Here is a 19,822-nt window from a genome sequence, read left to right as displayed (position 1 = left end):
GTCCTGTTCCGTCCGAGGACTGGGTCAGGAACGTAGGTCTCATAGTAATGGGCCGGGATAAGAGCAAGAACGTTCCCAGCTCCCATTTCCTGCAAAATATTCCAGGGAGGAAGGAGCAAGTGAGAGATCGCAAGCACCATTGCCCCGCCTGCTGAAGATCGAAGTCCTGGCAGGTAAGTGAGGACTTGGGCAGTCATCAACCCAAGATGACGACAAACGTGAGCAGGGGCTGTCCCGCGAGAGAGCTTCAACCTACTCAGAAGCCAAGGGTTCTACAAGAGAAGAGGACTGAGCAGGGAACCTCCTATTGCCTTGCCTGAGCAACTGGGTTGGGTGCCAGGCCACCATCTGAGAGAGAGAGAGAGAGAGAGAGAGAGAGAGAGAGAGAGAGAGAGAGAGAGAGAGAGAGAGAGAGAGAGAGAGAGAGAGAGAGAGACTTGCATGCTCTCTGTTCACCTTTTTATGCTGGCAGGGAATCTTGCCGACCCCAGTAGATGGCTTACTGGGGCTGGCATTGGTGGTCCAGACAGGCAGGCCACTGGGGGTCTGAAAAACCCCAGATAGCAGTTGCACCTACGCAGTTGGCAATGGGAGCATGGTACTGCTAGCGAGAGACCAGGACTGGTGCCGAAAACCTGGATAGGAGCTTACTGGGGCTGGTACCAGTACACTGGGGATCCGGAGAACCCTGGGTGGCAATTGCACCCATGTGCTCAGCAACGGGAATAGATGTACCATTGTACCACCTAAGAGAGACCAGGCCGGGAACCGGGAGCCTGGGTGAGCAGGCTACCGGGTTCTGGTACCTGTGGCCTGGGTATGCAGGCTACCTGGGCCGGTACCGGTACAATGATGTTCCAAAGGATCCTGAGTAGTAGTTGCACCTGTTTGCTATGCAACGGGAGCAGCGGTAGTCATGCTAGCAAGAGATTAATATTATATTCTTAATATTATTGAAAAGATAAACCCTATCATATGGAACAAACCCACAGGGGCCACTGACTTGAAATTCAAGCTTCCAAAGAACATAGTGTTTGTTTGAAATAAGTGACAGAAGATAATGGGCAATACAGACAGAGATCAGTTATTAGAAAAACAGATAAATTAACAAATAAATAAATAAATAAAAATGGATGTAAAATATTACAAGTAATGCATTGCATCTTCACTCGAACTTCTGAAGTTCCAATTGCCAGACATCTCTGGGAGGCTGTTCCACAGTCAAACGCTATGAAGAATAAAGGATCTCTGGAACTGGGAAGTTCGAAAGCGAGGCACATTTACTGAATATTGGTGCTGCTGTTCACCAAGTCTGGTTGTTCTTGGCAGGAAAAGGGGATCAGGGATCAATTGTGATAGTGAAAGCTCTCTGTTAAAATACAACTTATGAAAAACTAACAAACAAGAGACCATCCATCCATGGTCTAAGTCATAACTGCTAATACTGTATTAGGAAACACAAACCAACAACCACGAACCACTCTATTCAAGAGATAATTCTCTGGCAGAAGCAGACATCCACACCAGAGAACTGTATCCTAGTAAAGGAAGCATAATTGACCTAAAACAAGCTGGATTGATTTTATCAATGTTATTAATATATGAGGGCCTCACAACTAGAAGGTTGTAAATGCCACTTTTTAAAAAATGAGTAAATTGCCCTCAAAGTCTAGCATTCATTACTCTGCTTCTAAGAAAGATATTGATTTAAACTAAGTTTCATATGAAAGCCCTACTCTTTAGAACTTTTTTCTGAAAATTTGAAAAAAATTGTAGGGTGCGCTTGCGCGCTAGCATTCAAAATGTCCGCCTGACCCTTCACATTTGTGTATATTCTGGTCATAACCAGCACTTAAACCATAATTAAATGTGTAAAATGATAATAAAGTGTTATTATATTCGTGGTATAAAAACAATGGATGTAATAATGATAATAATAATAATATAACAATAATAATAATAATAATGATACTGATGAGTAATTAACCCTTTAACGCCGAAGCCCTATTTACAAAAACGTCTCCCGTATGCCGGCGGCGTTCGGTGAGTTAATGCTAAAAAAAGTTTTCAAAAAATCACAGCACGTTTAGTTTTTAAGATTAAGAGTTCATTTTTGGCTCATTTTTTTGTCATTGCCTGAAGTTTAGTATGCAACCATCAGAAATGAAAAAAATATCGTTATCATATATAAATATTGGAATATATGACAGCGAAAAAAAACTCGTATATAATTGTATACAAATCGCGCTGTAAGCAAAACGGTTAAAGCTAATGAGTTAATTGTTTTTAGTTGTATTGTACACTAAATTGCAATGATTTTGGTATATAACAAATTTTAAAACGATCAAAACAACACAGAGAAAATATTATCACAAAATGATGCATGAATTCGTGTACATGTGGACATAAAAAATGTTTTTTCAAAAATTCACCATAAATCAAAATATTGTGCTAGAGACTTCCCGTTTGTTGAAAAATGAAGCTAATTGATTGAATATTACTAGACTGTAAGTGTTTTAGCTTACAATTGCAGTTTTTGACCATTTCGGTCGAGTTAAAGTTGACCGAAAGTCGAATTTTTCTATTTATCGTGATTTATATGGAAATATTTCACAACTGATAAAAGCTACAACCATGAGTTATTTTTTGTTGTATTGTACATGAAATTGCACACATTTTCATATATAAAACTTTATGTAATGACTAATATAAAACGGTGCAAATATTACGACAACGAGACAAAAGAATTTCTGATATGTTCACCGAGTTACCAAAAGACGTAAGGAAAATGTTTTTAAAAAATTCACCATAAATCGAAATATGTGCTAGAGACTTCCAATTTATTGCAAAATGAAGTTAAACGATTGAATATTACTAGAATGTAAGAGTTTTAGCTTACAATTGCGTTTTTTACCATTTCGGTCGAGTTAAAGTTGACCTTTGGTTGAAATTTTGGCAGTTACCGTGATTTATGTGAAAATATTTCAAAACTGATAAAAGCTACAACCATGAGCTATTTTCTGTTGTATTCTACATGAAATTGTGCACATTTTCATATATAAAAGTTTATGTAACAACTAATGTAAAACGATGCAAACATTACGACAACATGATGAAAGAATTTCTGAGATGTTCGGCCGAGTTACAGCGTGCAGACGTAAGGAAAAAAATTTTTTTTTTCTTTCAGAAATTCACCATAAATCGAAATATTGTGCTAGAGACTTCCAGTTTGTTGCAAAATGAAGGTACATGATTGAATATTACTAGAATGTAAGAGTTTTAGCTTATAATTGCATTTTTTTACCATTTCGGTCAAGTTAAAGTTGACCGAAGCTTGAAATTTTGGCAGTTATCGTGATTTATATGAAAATATTTCAAAACTGATAAAAGCTACAACCATGAGTTATTTTCTGTTGTATTCTACATGAAATTGCACACATTTCCATATATAAAACTTTATGTAACGACTAATATAAAACAGTGCAAACATTACGACAACGTGACGAAAGAATTTCTGGCGCGGACGTAAGAAAAGTTTTTTTCAAAAATTCACCATAAATCAAAATATTGTGCTAGAGACTTCCAATTGGTTGCAAAATAAGGTAAATGATTGAATATTACTAAATCATAAGAGTTTTAGTTTAAAATTGCGTTTTTTAACCATTTCGGTCGAGTCAAAGTTGACCGAAGGTTGAAATTTTGGCAGTTATCGTGGTTTATATGAAAATATTTCCAAACTGATAAAAGCTACAACCATGGGTTGTATTTTGCTGTATTGTACATGAAATTGCACACATTTTCATATATAAAACTTTATGTAACGGCTAATATAGAACAGTGCAAAAATTACGACAAAAATGACGAAAGAATTTATGAAATTTTCGGCTGAGTTACCGCCCGTGCGTAAGAAAAAAGTTTTTTTCAAAAATTCACTATAAATCGAAATATTGTGCTAGAGACTTCCAATTTGTTGCAAAATGAAGGTACATGATTGAATATTACTAGAATGTAAGAGTTTTAGCTTACAATTGCGTTTTTCGACCATTTCGGTCGAGTCAAAGTTGACCGAAGGTTGAAATTTTTTGTAGTCGACGTAATAATAATAATAACTCGCACCCAACAGACAATTTTAGTCGATGTATGATACGTCCAATAGGCGTTTAAGGGTTAATATAGTGTGATGGAAAATAATAATAATAATAATACAGTAATATTGGTAATAATGATGTTAACGATGATAACCTTCCATCATCATAATGTTTAACCATTAAAACGGCTGGCCTACATTACATGCAGGCACGAGTTTGTCTGTACACCGAGAAACACATTCTTGGCCTGCATCGTGCAGTAACTAAACACTATTTTTTTTCCTTGACGTTTCATTCCTTGTCCTTTTTCTTCCTCTTGCTGTTGCACGACATCACAGTGATCACTTTCACTATCAGAGGAAGACATAATGGCGCTAAATAAGGGATAATAAAAAAAAAAAAAAATCACAACACTATGGACATTCAATTTCGCCGTGAAAATCACTAGACTGGGAATATAAACAATAGCAGAGATGTAAACTGCGCGGTGATTGGCCGACACTTACGAGCCCCCTATGCGGGAAAATGCTGATTGGCCTAGAACTGAATACCCATTTAGTGACGCAAGCTCTCATTAGCTCGCTCTGAGCTGCTGCACATGCAACCTTCTGGTTGTAACTGAGCTCTTATGAGGCTGTAAGCTCCGCGCGACATCACGTTCATTCACGTAGCTAAAATCGATAATTCCTACTGTTTCAGTAGGGATTTCGACCTTACTGAAACGGCTGAATAGCATAGAAATGCCACGAATAGACAGAGGAAACGTTGCCACATCTACTGGTATGCCTAACTCCAAATCGGTGGGGGTGGCGTTTACAACCTTCTGGTTCTGAGGCCCTCATATGAGGTCTTACAAACAATACCTAACTTTTGTGTGGCATTTGCTAAAACTTTCATTAGATGTTTCTCAAAAGTAAGAGGAGTCAAAAATTACACCTAGAATAGTTAAAGCTTCGGACTAATTCAGCAAAATCCCATCCACCTGAAGGGGAGGATGAGGTGGAAAATTTGTATGAGATCTGCTAACCAATAGTGACTGTTTTACAGGAGTTCAGCCTCACACCCCACCGACTACACCATTCACTGATCCGGTCCACGTCCCCATTGCAGCTGAGGGCTGCTTCATTTCTCTTAAGTGGAGACTTAATTACACCCACAAGTGTTGCATCATTGGCAAACTGAACAATCCTGTTTTCCAGGCCAAACATATCACTTGTATATACTAAAAACAACAGTGGACCAAGAACACTACCCTGTGGAACTCCTGACACAATAGGTCTTGGTTCACTAAAGATCCCTTCAACAGCAACTCACTGCTGCCTACCTGGAAGGAAATTGTGAAGTAATCCTAAAACATATCCATTCTGAAGTTTATAAATAAGTGCCTTGTGATTTACTAAATTGAAAGCAGCATCGCAGGGACCTAACTGCTTCCTATATGCATATTGACTATCAACTATTAATCCTTTAGATTCCACATACTTATATAATGGATTAAAAATAAGGTTTTCAGCAACTTTGGAGAGCACAGAGAGAATAGAAATTGGCCTGTAGTTACTGCATTCTGCAGATATGCCACTCTTTGGAACAGGCACTGTGTTATTAAGCTTGCGCTTCTCTGAAAAGATACTAAGTTGACATAAAAATCTGCAAAGAGAGGGCTAGCCACTGGAAGCTATATGAGACTTCCTGAGGGAGAACAAGGCAACCTTCCCCTTCCTCTGCTTGCTAGCTTTGGAAGAAGTAGGGGAGGGGGCAGCAGCACTCGGTGACTAAGACGACAATGACAACTTCCCTCTCTTCTTGATTTTGTCAAGCACACCTTCGACAACAGCATACAGAGGAGAACATCACCCAGAGATGATGTATAAGGCAGTACCTGGGAACATGATCTCGGTGCTGCATGAGGGGTTACCAAGGAACTAGGAGCAGTCCTACAGCTAGCAGACACCATGTCCAGTAAGTCCTCCCAGGCATGGTCAGAGTAGATACCGGCAGGCCCCTCATAGCCTAAGAGTAATCATTAAGTTCAAAAGACACTTGGGTCTCCCATGAGGCCTAGAGAGGCACATAACTTTCTAAGACCCTTGGGCTCCACAATACCCGAAAAAAGAAGTTGGGTTAGATTGTTTTATTATACTCATGTCACAGTGTGACATGATAATAAATGAGGACCAACCTCAAAGTAGAGAGAAACCGGGACACAGTTTGCCCTTCCATGGACAGTGCCTAACCCAGCGGTTTCCTCTTCAAAAGTGCTAGTGATTGAGGGGTTTGTATTTAAAAAAAAAAACATGCAAACAGCAGTCTGGCAGAGAAGCGCAGAGACGTCTTCATGCAACAGCCATTGAAAGCAAAGTGGAGTGCAGACCAATGAGTGGGTGGGCTTTCCCTCTACCGTCAGTAGCTGGTGACCTTGTCTGAAAGCTTAATGGTCGTTACAGCTTGTGTCCACACGGTAAATCCTATCTAAAGACCAAAGGTTTGTATTTGTGTAACTAAATGTTAAGCAGTACTTTACCTGTTCCAGGGGGACCATGCAAAAGGACAACTTTATTCCATGTTATGACGCTGCTTTTTAAGCCTTTCTTTGAAAAAAGGAGTGATGTTCGGACAAATCTTAACAACTGAAAAATTACATTAAGATAAAATCTTGAAAATGAAAAAAACCCAAAATCTGTTAAACTAATAATACAGTAGTACCCTGAATGAGCCTATGAGGACAATATAAAGCTATTTGTTCAGATAATTACCTATTTAACAATCACCACTCAAGCTGGATCAAACTAAAATATACAATAATAGTCAAGGATAAGACTTTTCTAAATGGAAGTTTTGATGCAATATAGCAGCAACACATGGTATACTGTTATTACTCATTTTTGTTTTTTACCTTAAGAAATGAACATTGGTTAACAGCTATCACTGCCATTCTTTGCAGAGACAGAGCTTACTATAAGAGTAAAACTATCTTTGCAGAGACAAGAGCTTACTGTAAGAGTTAAGCTATCATCTACCAAGAGTAATTCTATCCATGAAAACTGAGTATCATAATTCTGTCAGAGCAGCAGGTTATTTCCTGGCTTCCCTTACTAGTTTGTGCATTGCTATATCAGAAAATGCATTTTCCAGTTGGATAAAAAATTCATAATTACAGTTTCAAGATTTCACTAAATTGTCATTTGTTTACATGCGGTATATATGGGTACACTGTATGACATTTATAAAAAAAATCTCAAGTCAGTGGGACTGCAACTTTTTCTTAACAATAAAAATTGATTTCACTGATTACTGTGCATAAAATACTTGTGTTGAATGCTTATAAACATACTAGTCAATGCCTAAAACCAATTTTATTTCTTACTTAAATTTTGAACTTCTTTTCCATTTTATTAAAGTATAAAACCACAACAAATTAAAAAATATTCTTAGAGACATCTGATATTGTTGAAAATTCTAAATTAAATTTTTCTAATTTTTTCAACTGTATTTGGTATTGAAAAACATAAAGCTGAGATATTGGCCCTCAAAGATTTTGTATGCAAATTTGGTATACCAACTGATGAAAATTATGGAAACAAGTTTTTTTAAATCTTCTTGGGGGAAAACTGCAGTTTTGTTCCTCTTTCCAGGGTTGGATATTGGCCCATAAATAATGGAGTAAGTTCTACATATATGAGAAAACACAATGCTCACATACAGCCCTTCAAAGATCTTACATATGTATGTTTTGTTATAATGAGAAAAAAATGACATTCTTATAATAAAAGTTTTATATATACTTACCAAATAATTACATAGCTATAGTTTCTACTTTACGTGGCAGCTCAAAATTCAAAATTCGCTGTAGCGCTCTTTTGTTTTGGGTGTAGGTAGACTGCCCCGCCCACTTTCGGGGAAGATTAGGTACAACATAGCTAAAGAGCTCAATTCGTTTATGCTCTATGCCCATGAGGGAGGAGGAGGGAGGGCTCTGATTATGTAATCATTTGGTAAGTATATATAAAACTTTATTTTATTATAAAAATGTTATTTTTATATAAGTAACTTACCAAATAATTACATAGCTGAATCCCACATTGAATGGAGGTGGGATGAATGGACATATACTACCCAAAAAAAAACTCTGATATGGAGAAGAATTTGGAACAGAAAAATAGCTAGCATCTTTAAATGCTTGTTGTAATCTTAGCTGGGGAGGGAGCAACAGCAGACGGGTACTGCCTCTGGTTGAAGCTCCTCTTGACCTGTAGCGGCATGGCGGTAGAGCCAAGGGTCACCTCTACTTGAGTGGGTGCTTTGCAAAGTAGGAGTTTATTGCGGGTTGCCAAAGCTTACCATCCAAAAGGACACAGAAATAAGTTGCCAAAGATTACAATCCAAAAGGACATAAATAAATATGTGTACAGTATATGCCCTTGCCCTTGGCACAGCACAATGGAAACAATGACCTGATAAAATATAACCTACACTACCACAAAGCTTTAACCAAAACCAAAAAAACACAGATTGGTGACACTTACAACTCAGTGCCCACTAGACTTCCCAAGAAGTGCAACTATCCTTATCCAAGGAGAGTGGATAGAGGAAAGGAGGGCATTCCTCCTATCCTTTATTCCCCAATACCATGACAGCTGCAAACAACGGACCTAAAGTACTGCCTTTTTCATACATCGTTTCAATATCCCATAGGAAGAACATGGCAAACACTGACTTGAGCCTCCAATGTGTTTTTTGCAAGATTGAAGAGAGAGACAGATGACGTCTGAAAGCCAGGGACGTAGCCACCACTCTTATTTCATGCACTTTGACCTTACATAAGGGCAGTAAATCTTCCTGAACCCGCAAATGTGATTCCGAAATCACAGACCTTAAAAAGAATGTCAATGCATTCTTGGACAATGGGTGGCTGAGGTCTTTCACGGAACACCAAAGATTTGAGGAGGAACCTCTAAGACTTTTGGTTCTTTCTAGGTACACTCATAAGGCCCTCACAGGACAGAAGACATTCTCTTGATCAGATGGACCCAGTACTTCAGACAGGCTCCTGATTAAAAAGGAACGTGGCCAAGGGTTAGTCGGGTCCTCATTCTTGGCCAAGAAACCCAAAATCAGCGACTATACAGCATTACCTTGAGTAAAGCCTACTTATTTATCAATAGTATGTAGCTCACTAGCTCTCCTAGCCATAGCTAAGGCCATCAGGAAAAGGGTCTTCTTTGTTAGATTCCTAAGCGAGGATGATTCTCAAGGTTTAAACAGTGGTTCTGACAGCCATTTAAGGACAACGTCCAAGTTCCAAGCGACTTCCGAATGTTTTTCTTGCTTACTAGTACTAAAAAACTTTATTAAGTCACCGATGTCTTGATTCAAAGACAGGTCCACTCCTCCATGTTTGAATACGGAGCTTAACATCGCTCTGTAACCCTTGATGGTGGATGTTGCTAGTCCCTTTGAGGTTCTAAGATATAACAGAAAATCTGCGATCTGGGCTACAGATGTGAGAAGAGGAGATATTCTGATCTCGGCACAACTTCCGAAGGACTGTCCATTTGGCTTGGCAGACTGCAGCAGAGGATTGTCACCTACACTTAGCAGCAGCCTCTGCAGCCTTCCTTGAAAATCCTTTTTGCTCTGACAAGCTCCTGAGCAAGAGTGGATAACCCTAGATGGACTCTGAAAATGTGGCTGTTTGAGAAGATTTCTCTTCTGAGGGAGTAGTCTTGGGAAATCTGTCAGTAGGCTTAGGAGGTCTGGAAACCACTTCTTGTGCGGCCAAAAGGGAGCGACTAGGGTCACTGACATGTTGCTGTGTGTGCTGAACTTCTTCAATACCTCCCTTACCATGCTGAAGGGAGGGAAGGTGTATACAGTACACTGAGATCCGACCAATCCTGCAGCAGGACACCCGTCACCCATGCCTGAGGATCTGGAGCAGGGGAACAATACAGAGGAAGACGGTGGTTCCTTGACATCGCAAACAGGTCTATCGACAGCTTTTCCCACAGCTTCCACAGGTTGGTGCACACCTGTGGATTGAGTGTCCACTCTGTCGGTAGAACCTGCTTGTCACGACTCAATTCGTCCGCCAGGACGTTCATTTTCCCCTGGATGAAGCGGGTCACAACTCGGGTCTCGTTGCTTAGTGCCCACAGAAGAAGAAAATCCTTGGTCGCTTCGTAGAGCGAAAAAGAATGAGTCCCTCCTTGGTTCTTGATGTAAGCCAGGGCGGTCATGCTGTCCAAATGGACCGCCACTGTCTTGTTAAAAGTTTGTGTTGCAAAATACTGAAGTGCTAGATGAACTGCCTTTAGTTCTTTTACTTTGATGTGGAGGTTCCTTTCAGTTGGAGACCACGTTCCTGAAACTTCCATGCCATTGAGAAGAGCCCCCCAAACCCAGACCCGAAGTGTCTGAGTATAACGTTAGGCCGGGGCTCATTGGAGACAGACTTTCCTGTCGCAAACCTGTCCTTCGTCAGCCACCACCGAAGGTCCTCTTTGATTTCAGGGGTGATGTTGAAGACGAATGAATCCAGGAGCGACTTCCTTTGCCAATTGGCCTTAGGGTAAAATTGCAGCACCCTTGTGTGCAACCTGCCCAATGGAACAAACTTCACTATGGAAGAGAGGGTTCCCAGAAGACTCATCCATCCGTTGGCTGAGCAGGAAGGGTGAGATATGAAGTCTTGGACTTTTCTCAGACAATTCTGAATCCTTTGATGGGACGGAAAAGCCTGAAAGCCCAGAGTCTATCATTATCCCCAAATATAGAATAGACTGAGCTGGAACTAGCTGAGACTTCTTGAAATTTATTAATAGTCCTACTACTTGAGCAAGTCGAAGTGTCTTCTGAAGGTCCTCCATGCACTGAGATCTCGAGGGGGTACGTAAGACCAAGTCATCGAGGTACAGAGAGATGTTTATACCCATAAGATGTAACCATTTTGCTAGGAGGGCGAGTACTCAAGTAGAAACTTGAGGAGCCATGGAGAGGCTGAAGCACAGTGCCCGAAACTGAAAGACTCTGTCCTGGAACATGAACCTCAGATACTTCCTGGAATCTGGGTGAACTGGAACGTGGAAGTACGCACCCTGCATGTCGATCGTGACCATCCAGTCTCCCTGGGGATGGCTGACAAGACCGACTGGCTCGTTTCCATTTTGAACTTCGTTGTTTGAATGAAGAAGTTCAGGGCACTGACGTCCAGGACAGGTCTCCATCCTCCTAATGACTTGGGAACCATGAAGAGGCGGTTGTAGAACCCGTGTCTACATCCTCGACTACTTCCACAGCTTTCTTCTTGAGTAGAGCTGACACTTCCCGAGACAGGGCCGAAAACCCCCCCGTTAAGCTGATGGGAGAGGTTACTAAAGGAGGTTTCTCCCTGAAAGGGATTGCACAGCCCTCTTGTAAGACCTTTAGTACCCACGGGTCTACATTCCTGTTCTTCCACTCGGTCCAAAAATGATGAAGTCTTGCTCCCACTAGAACACGGAGCACAGATAACACTTTCGAGGTGCTGACTTGGTGACAGGTTTCTTGACGGGTCTGGAAGTTCGGAGGTTGCATCTAGGTCGGGACTGGAATCGACCTCTATTACTTTGAAAGGACTGTTGTTGCAAAGGCGAAGATGTCCTAGCAGATGTGGCAGTTGCAGTGGCTCGTGCAGGGAACCTAGTCCTCTTGGTGGACTGAGCAAGGAGGTCCGGTGTCGATTTCTTCTGGAGTTCTGCTGATACGCATTCTAGAGCGTCCTGCGGGAATAAACTATTCTTGTCTAGGGGGGCAAAAAGAAGAGAAGAATGCTGAGATGGGGTGACTCCCTTCACGGTGAATGAGCACCACAAGGCTCGTTTCTTCAGAACTCCTGTGGTGAAGATGGTCACCAACTCTTGCGCGCCGTCTAACTGCTCTATCAGCGCAAGCCAGGACTCCCAACCAGTCTGACGCAGTTTTCCTGAAGAGTCGTACAGTCTTCTATCTTCTTAGCGAGAGCCCCAACAATCTAATTAAGAAAACTGAAGACCTCGAAGACTTTAAAAATGTCTTTAACAAGATGGTCCAGCTCTGATGCAGTAAAGAGAATTTTGGCCAAGGAGAAAGCAGAGCAACAAGAAGCATCTATGAAACTGGGAAAGTCCCCTTGAGAGGAGGCAGAGACTCCCAAGGAAGGCGCTTCCCCAGCTGCACATGACAGATACTTCTGCCGTATCAAGTGAGAGGGAGGCGTACAGAAAACCGCTTTCCCAACATCCCTCTTTTCCAATAACCAGTTGTCAATACGGGCAAAAGCTCTCCTCGAAGGTGAAGACAGAACCACATGAGGTAGCCTGGCAGTTCCTGCAGGTTGTCGCATCTAAAAGGCCGATCCCGGAGACAAAGGGACAGCTGAAGAGAAGAATGAAGGGTAGCAGACCAGGAAATACTTGAGCAGTGCCGAACAGTTCAACGTGGTTGTTTCTCTTCTACTGGTTCCTCGCCGGAGGAAACAGGTGACATTGGCGGGTATGTGGGTTCTTGAGCTACAGGAGCTAGTTTCTGAAGAAGGCTCAGAACTTTGTCAAGTTGGAGTTGAAGCGGCGCCAATGATGAGTCTTGCACAACTGAAGGAAACTCACCTAAAGTATCAGATACTGGAAGCTTTACCTGCGGGACCGCATACATGCTGGAAGATGGATGAACATCAAAGGAAGTGCTCACAGGTACTGAACGCTTGGATGCTGGGCACCGACTCGCTGTTGGAGCAGACACAGCACATTTCGAAACCGCCACACACTTAGCAGACACTGGGCGCCCAAATGATGGGAGCTCGGAGATTTGACATCCAGACGCTGAATGTTCATACACAGTATCTTCCAATTCAGAACAATCAGACACTGGGCACCCGCGAACTGGAAGTGCGGACACTGAACGCTGATGCAATGGGCGCTCAGACACAGTGTGCTCATATGATGGGCTCTTGGACACGGAACGCTCAAAAGCTGAGAGCTAAGACACTGAACGATCCTCTAGTGGGCGCTCATACACAACACTTATAGATTCTGGATGCTCGGACACTTTACGTCGATGGACGGGACTGGCATACACTCTTTTGGGGTCAGAACGCACGTTAGACACTGAATGGGCTCGATAATCTTTAACAGGCAACTCCCAAAAACTACACGAAGCAGGAGGGCTACATTCCCTCTCTAAAGCTTGCTTACGAGACTGGGGCGAATCAATTTCCAACGAAGCGCCTGGCCTTGAAACCTTCGTAAAACAACCAATGCGCTTATTGGGTCCGACAGAATCTGAATCACTAAACGGCAGGGCATGAACATCCATATGGACGCCTTTCCAATGGCGGTCCTCCGTAGCCTGGGATTTTTGGACGACAGGCTCGGATGAGGCAACGACTGCTCGTGGGCAAACCCCACCAACCTCCCTTGGACTGCCAGTTTGCTTCCTCCCAGGTGAGCAAGGGGAGTTTAGCAGGGACCTTGGTCTAGGAACACCAGTGGGATGAACAGCTGCTCCCTCCACTGACACTGCACTCGCCACAGCACAAATACTATTAAATTTGTCCATCAGGACTTTCACAGAATACCCTGTCTGAGAAACAGTATTAACAAGCAAATTAAATTTCTAATCCACAAATGCTTCTAAGCTGGCAATGGCATTGGGTTCAGAAGAATGAGAGCCAGGTAACAGAGTAACAGGAAAAGTCGGAGGACTGGAAATGGGAGAAAAGGCTGTCAAAGATGTTGAAGGGATAGTCAAAGCAGCAATATCAACTCCTAGAGAATTAACTGAACTAGTGGAAGCCCTAACTTCAGCCCTAGCTGGAGCCTTCCTCATTCGGTCACGCTGTAATTTATCTAAGTGGGTCTGCAAAGTCTCCCACTGCCCCTTATCCCAGTCCTTCCATTCTTCACAATTAAGATCAGGTAAGCAAATTTGCTCCCTACAAGAACTACAGACAGTATGAGAGTTATATTTTCCTCAAGTGAGTCTTTGCTGCAATACCTAATGCCAGACAAACTATTGTCTGAAATAATTAGTCTAAAAGTCCAATCGGGAAAGTCACAATTGAAAAAATATAACTGAATTCTAGCTAAGCTAAATAATAGCTGAGTGCTACCAAAAGCAAAGAGTACTTCACCAAATGAAGATATCCGACCATCCGGTGAAAACGAATCAAGAGCTGCTAATACCCAGTGTTAAGTCATTAGCTGGCAGAAATGAATTGAGCTCTTTAGCTATGTTGTACCTACTCTTCCCCGAAAGTGGGTGGGGCAGTCTACCTACACCAAAACAAGAGAGCGCTACCGTGAATTTTGAATTTTGAGATGCCATGTAAAGCAGAAACTATAGCTATGTAATTATTTGGTAAGTTACTTATATAAAATAAAGATTTTTTCAAAGTAATTTGTATTTTTCCTAACATACGAACTTAAAAGTCTTTACATAGGGTTTAGCTTGCAGACATGAGCTGGAATGGCCACTTAACTTTCAGACAAGGTCGTTAACTACTGATGGTAGGTGGGAAGCCCCTCCCACTCGTCTGTCTGCACTCCACTTTGCCTTTCAGCCCAGGTATCAGAATGAGGGGTTGCTGAGTGGGCTGTAAATGTAAAGACCTTCAGGATTGTATGTTAGGAAAAATACAAATTACTTTAAAAATTTGCTACTTGTTCCTACACAAATACAAACCTTCAGTCTTTACATAGGAGGCTTACTCATTGGAGGGTGGAGTCTGAGTAAATCTCTGAACCGACTGGTTTGGTTCTACCCACCCGAGAATACCTCCCTGGTCTGGAAGAGCTGAGGAAGGAATCCCACACCTCTAGCATGTTGGACATATGGGATGTTGCATCTGCCAGACTTCTGGGCATGAATATATGAGTTTGTGCCATTACTTCAAAAAAGACTTGGATGAACGCAGAGTGTCGGACACAATAAAAGTGCTAATAAAACCAACTGGTTTGTTTTATAGTCAACCCCTCTCTCCCCTTGCTAAAGAGGTGGGGAGGGGGCTTGCATCTAACAATCTATAAAAAATGGAAGACAGTGTACTCAGTTATCTAGACTCAACTGCATGACACTCCCATCCAGCATGGGATGGCTTGCTACCTGCCTCTCTGCCTTAACGGAGAGAAAGGTAAAAGAGAAAAGGGAGGACACCAGTCTCTCACACACTTTCTCTCTTGCTTACCATTCGCCTTAAGAGAGATTCTACCTGTCCCTCTAGGGGAGCTGGGTGAGCTACACAACTTGTTGAGCAGCCACCACAGGACCCAAGGAAATCATGTCCAAGGACCTGTGGGCAGCATCCCAAAGGTAAAACAATGTGAATGTGGTCTTGCGGGACCACACCCCTGCTCATAATACCTGTAGAACCAACAGGTTCTTCCGGAATATGAGGGACAGGCTGATGCCCCTAACCTTGTGAGCTCTTGCCAGGATCATACTCCTCTCTACCTCTTCAGACAGAGTACACCTGGATCATTTCACGAAGTCACAAAGAGATCGTGTTCTTGGACACCTCTTTCTTGGTTGAGCTGGTACCAACGAAGAGTTGTCAACACTCGGGCCTGAGATGCCGAGTCCTCTTAAGGTAGCGCCGCAGCACCCTAACTGGACAAGGTAACATCTTGTCTTGATCACCACCTACAAAGTCCTCTAGAAAGAGGATCGAAAAGGGCTCGAATCTGGCATCAGGGACTGACGGATTCTGTCTTCGCTACAAATTCTGGGACAAACTCGAGTGTAACAGATCCCCATCCCCTTGAGTGCTTAACATCGAAGGAAAGGCCATGAAGCTTGCCTAGTCTCTGCCAATGTCAGGGTTAGCAAGAAAACAGTCTTAAAGGTCAGATCCCCGTCGGATGACTCTTGTAAAAGCTTGTACGGTGCATGAGTCAGGCTCCTAGAGACGACAGTCACATCCCACTCTGGGGCACGAGTTTGCTAAGTGGGCAAGACTGTTTGAAGTTTCTCAAAAGCATGGAGATCTCTCACAAGGACTAGAGATCTACCCCCTTCAACTGAAGGACTTGGCCAAGGGCAGCTCTACAGCCCTTCGTGGACAAACTGAGAGAAGCTTCTCCCGCTGAAGAAAGATGGGAAAGTCTGCAACTTGCTGAAGAGTAGCTCCGACCAGAGAGAAACCCTGTCGACGACACCAGCCACAGAAGACGGCCCATTTTCCCTTTAGTCAGCCACTGAGAACTTCTGAAGGTATTCAGACATCTCTGTCTCTGTGTGGTGACAAAACCCTCTTGCTTGCAAGAGATGCTTGCAGTGATGGTCTCTAGGTGTGAAGTGTCAGCCCTTCCACTGCCTGGTAAAACCTCTCTATATGCAGCTGGCACTGCAGGTTGTGCCATGGGGAATCTCTATCAATAAGTCAGAAAGTAGAGCTAGTAGGTCCAGACACCACTCGGCACGTGGCCACCTTCCCAGGTGACCACATACCAAGTGGTATTCAGACCTGCTAGCTCTACTTTCCACCAGGGTCATCCTGAAATTTGAGGTGATCGTGACCCTGTTGATCGCATGTTGAATCAGACAAAATGGAGGGAAAGCATATGCCTCCAGATTGTCCCATGGGTGTTGGAAGCGTCCTCAATTGCTGCCCATGGATTCCGGCACAAACGAGCAAAACACTGGCAACTTTCTGTTGTACCGGGTTGCGAACAGATCTAACACTGGGAGGCCCCAAAGGTTGAACAATCTTTCCGCTGTCTTGGTGTAGGAACTACTCTGTCCCTATCACCGAGCTATATTCCTGGTCCCTGGAATGTACCTGGCCGACAACTCTACCAAGTGTGCTACTACCCACTCATGCACCTGCACCACCAACACGTGACACTGGAAGGAAACTAACCCTTCCTCCTTGCTGACGTATGCCACTACCATGGTGTTGTCGCTCATCAACACCACGGAGTGCCCACCACTCAGTTGCGAAACGCTTGAAGGACCAAAAAGGCTGCCTTGAGTTCAGGACACTGATGTGGTGTCTGTCATTCCGGTTCCACACACACGTGAAAGCAGCAACTTCTCCAGGAGTGCGCCCCATCCCTCGGTCAATGTATCTGAGAACAGAAGCATCTTGGGAGAGGGACTGCTATTAAGAGGTTCCTGTCGTCTAGCCACCAAGCTAAGTCTTTCCTCACTTCCCGAGAGAGGAATTGGAAAGAACGGAGGATCCCTTGCCGGAGACCATACCTGCTTTATTCTCCACTAAAGGGAGAGAAGGTGAAGCTGCCCATGAGGAACCAGCTTCTCCAAAGATGGCAGATGACTGAGAACAACCTGCCACTGCTGAGCTGGTTGTTCCTGCAGAGATAGGAACATCCGACCTGCCTCTCTGAACTTGCTGATACATGAGTCCAAGGGGGAAGACTCTCGCTGCTGCCGTATCCATCAGCATGCTCAGATACTTTACCCTCTGCTAGGGTGTGAGATCAAACTTTTTGAAATCAATCACTACTCCCAAGTCATGACAAAAGTCGAGAAGTTGATCTCTGTCCTGGAGCAACTTCATAAAAAAGCTCGCCAGAACCAGCCAATCGTCCAGATACCTCAGAAGATGTATCCCATGCAAGTGGACCTAAGATGAGACAAGGGTGAACATTGAATGAACACCTGGAGAGTGGTAGAGAGCCAGAAACAAAGTGCCCCTGAACCACAACACCGTCTCCCAGACAGTAGAGTGGAGGTACTGGGGGGAAGACTGATGGATGGATATTTGAAAATATGCATCCTTCAAGTCTTTTGAAAGCATGAAGTTCCCCTCTCTGATAGAGTCGAGTACTGACCGTATCATTTCCATCTTGAACCAGGTTTGGCGAACAAACCAGTTCAGGGGAGAGGTCGATGACTGGTCTCAAACCGCCTGTTGCCTTCTCTACGAGAAACAGATGGCTGTAAAACCCCAGAGACCCATCTTTCATGACTTCCACAGTGCCTTTCTTGAGCATCACCTTCACCTCTTCCCAAAGGGTGAGGTCTTTCTGCAAGCTGGGAACATAAGTCTGGAAGCTAAAAGTTAAGTATACCTTAGTTTTACCAGACCACTGAGCTGATTAACAGCTCTCCTAGGGTTGGCCCGAAGGATTAGACTTATTTTACGTGGCTAGGAACCAATTGGTTATTTAGCAATGGGACCTACAGCTTATTGTGGAATCCGAACCACATTATAGCGAGGAATGAATTTCTATCACCAGAAATAAATTCCTCTAAGTAAGTCTGGAAGCAGACCGGATCGTTGGTGAGGGGTGGCAGAGACTCGAAGGGTACTAGATATTCTACCCAAAGGACATCCACTACCCAGGTTCCACTCAGTGTTACTGCCATGTTGCCCAATGGTCTGCCAGGCAATCTCCCACCCCCTTTGGCAGCAAGCAAGGAGGAATGCTGCCCCTAGCATCTTCTGCCCTTCTTACCCTTGCCCCCTTCCTGTGATGGGCAGGGGGCTGAAAGGGGTGCAACTGAGCTCCTTTCACTACTGGGGCAGAAGAAGAATGGGTAACAATATGAGGGGCCGAGGGAGCCTGGGACTTCCTTGGGCTTGAAGAGGAAGGGCTGAAGTGCCACGCAAAGACCCAGAGGTCTCTGCCACTACCTGGTGGACTAGCATGTCATTGTTCTCAACATGAAGTCTATCCACCAGGGCCTCCACCTCTTCTCTAGGGAAGCGGGAAGTGGAACCCAGTACTGGTCCATTCCTATGTGCCAATGCTGACTCCAAACTGATGAATCTGGAGACCTGAGACAGTATAACATCTCACCTCTTGAGGAACGGGTTAGCTGCCTGGTGGGCTAGGTAGATGATAGCTTTATTTCCAGACAACATCAGTTTCCTAAATGTAGTGCCTTCTTCGGGTGTACCATAACCCAGAGAGGAGGGCACGATCTTGGCCACAGCTAGAGACCAAAGACCAATCAGGAAGACTGTTTGACGCTGCCACGGCAGTCAATTCCATCGCTGCTGCCTCTGACTGTGAGAAAGCGATTCCTTTCACAAAAAGGAGATCCAGCAACAGACCAGGCCACAGACGAATAGGGTCCAGGTCAACATGTTTGGTAGGCAAAGGCCTCTCCGAGGGAACATAGTATTTCCTCTGGCGAGTGAGAGACTGGGGAAGTGTCTTGCTCGACCAGTCAGAATTCACCTGGTCCAAAACCCCTTGGGAAGCCTAGACCAAGGCAAGCCCATCAAGACCCTGGGTTCTTTCTGGGGTCCCCCAAAAAGACTTAATGGCTGAAGAATGGTCCATAGGAAAAGCTAAGGTCTCTTCCTTGAGATCGTATGCTCAACCCCTTGAGCATATGACCGGTCCGGACCAAGGACCAATCCTGGAACGTATGCTTCTGTGGGAGGGCTGGGATGGGAATGTGAACGTTCCCAGTCCTGAACCCTAAGCCTGTCTGGCTCCCAGCTCCTGGAAAACACTGAGGAGGTGGAGGGGACAGGTGAGAGATCCTGAGTACCCTTGCTCAGCCGGCCAGAGGCCGAAGTCCCGGCAAATGAGTAAAACTGTGAGTGGTCATTAACCCATGGTGACCATACCTGCATGGGTTGGGAGGAACGGCCCAATCACGCAAATGTGAACAGGGGCTGTCCCATAAATGTGCTCCTCTCTTCTTAGAAGCCAAAGCCTCTAATAGGGAAGAAGACTGGGTGGGAGACCTCCTATTGCTTTGCCCAAGTGAGCGGGCCAGTAGGTCAGCATCACCGTCCTGGG

General features: G+C 43.8%; 1 protein-coding gene across 1 annotated transcript in view; it reads right to left on the bottom strand.

Moving 5' to 3' along the window:
• The window catches only part of pch2 (pachytene checkpoint 2 protein), a 61,820-nt gene that overhangs the window by 24,952 nt on the left and 17,046 nt on the right, over positions 1 to 19,822 (bottom strand). The window contains exon 4 of the mRNA XM_067101463.1: positions 6,610 to 6,715. Within this exon, the coding sequence (XP_066957564.1) occupies positions 6,610 to 6,715 (106 nt within the window). The remainder of the gene's footprint in view (positions 1 to 6,609; positions 6,716 to 19,822) is intronic.

This window comes from Macrobrachium rosenbergii, chromosome 57, assembly GCF_040412425.1.
Source record: "Macrobrachium rosenbergii isolate ZJJX-2024 chromosome 57, ASM4041242v1, whole genome shotgun sequence".
Taxonomy (NCBI): domain Eukaryota; kingdom Metazoa; phylum Arthropoda; class Malacostraca; order Decapoda; family Palaemonidae; genus Macrobrachium; species Macrobrachium rosenbergii.
The sequence above is the reverse complement of the archived record's forward strand: the minus strand, read 5'-3'. Positions and strand labels throughout refer to the sequence as shown.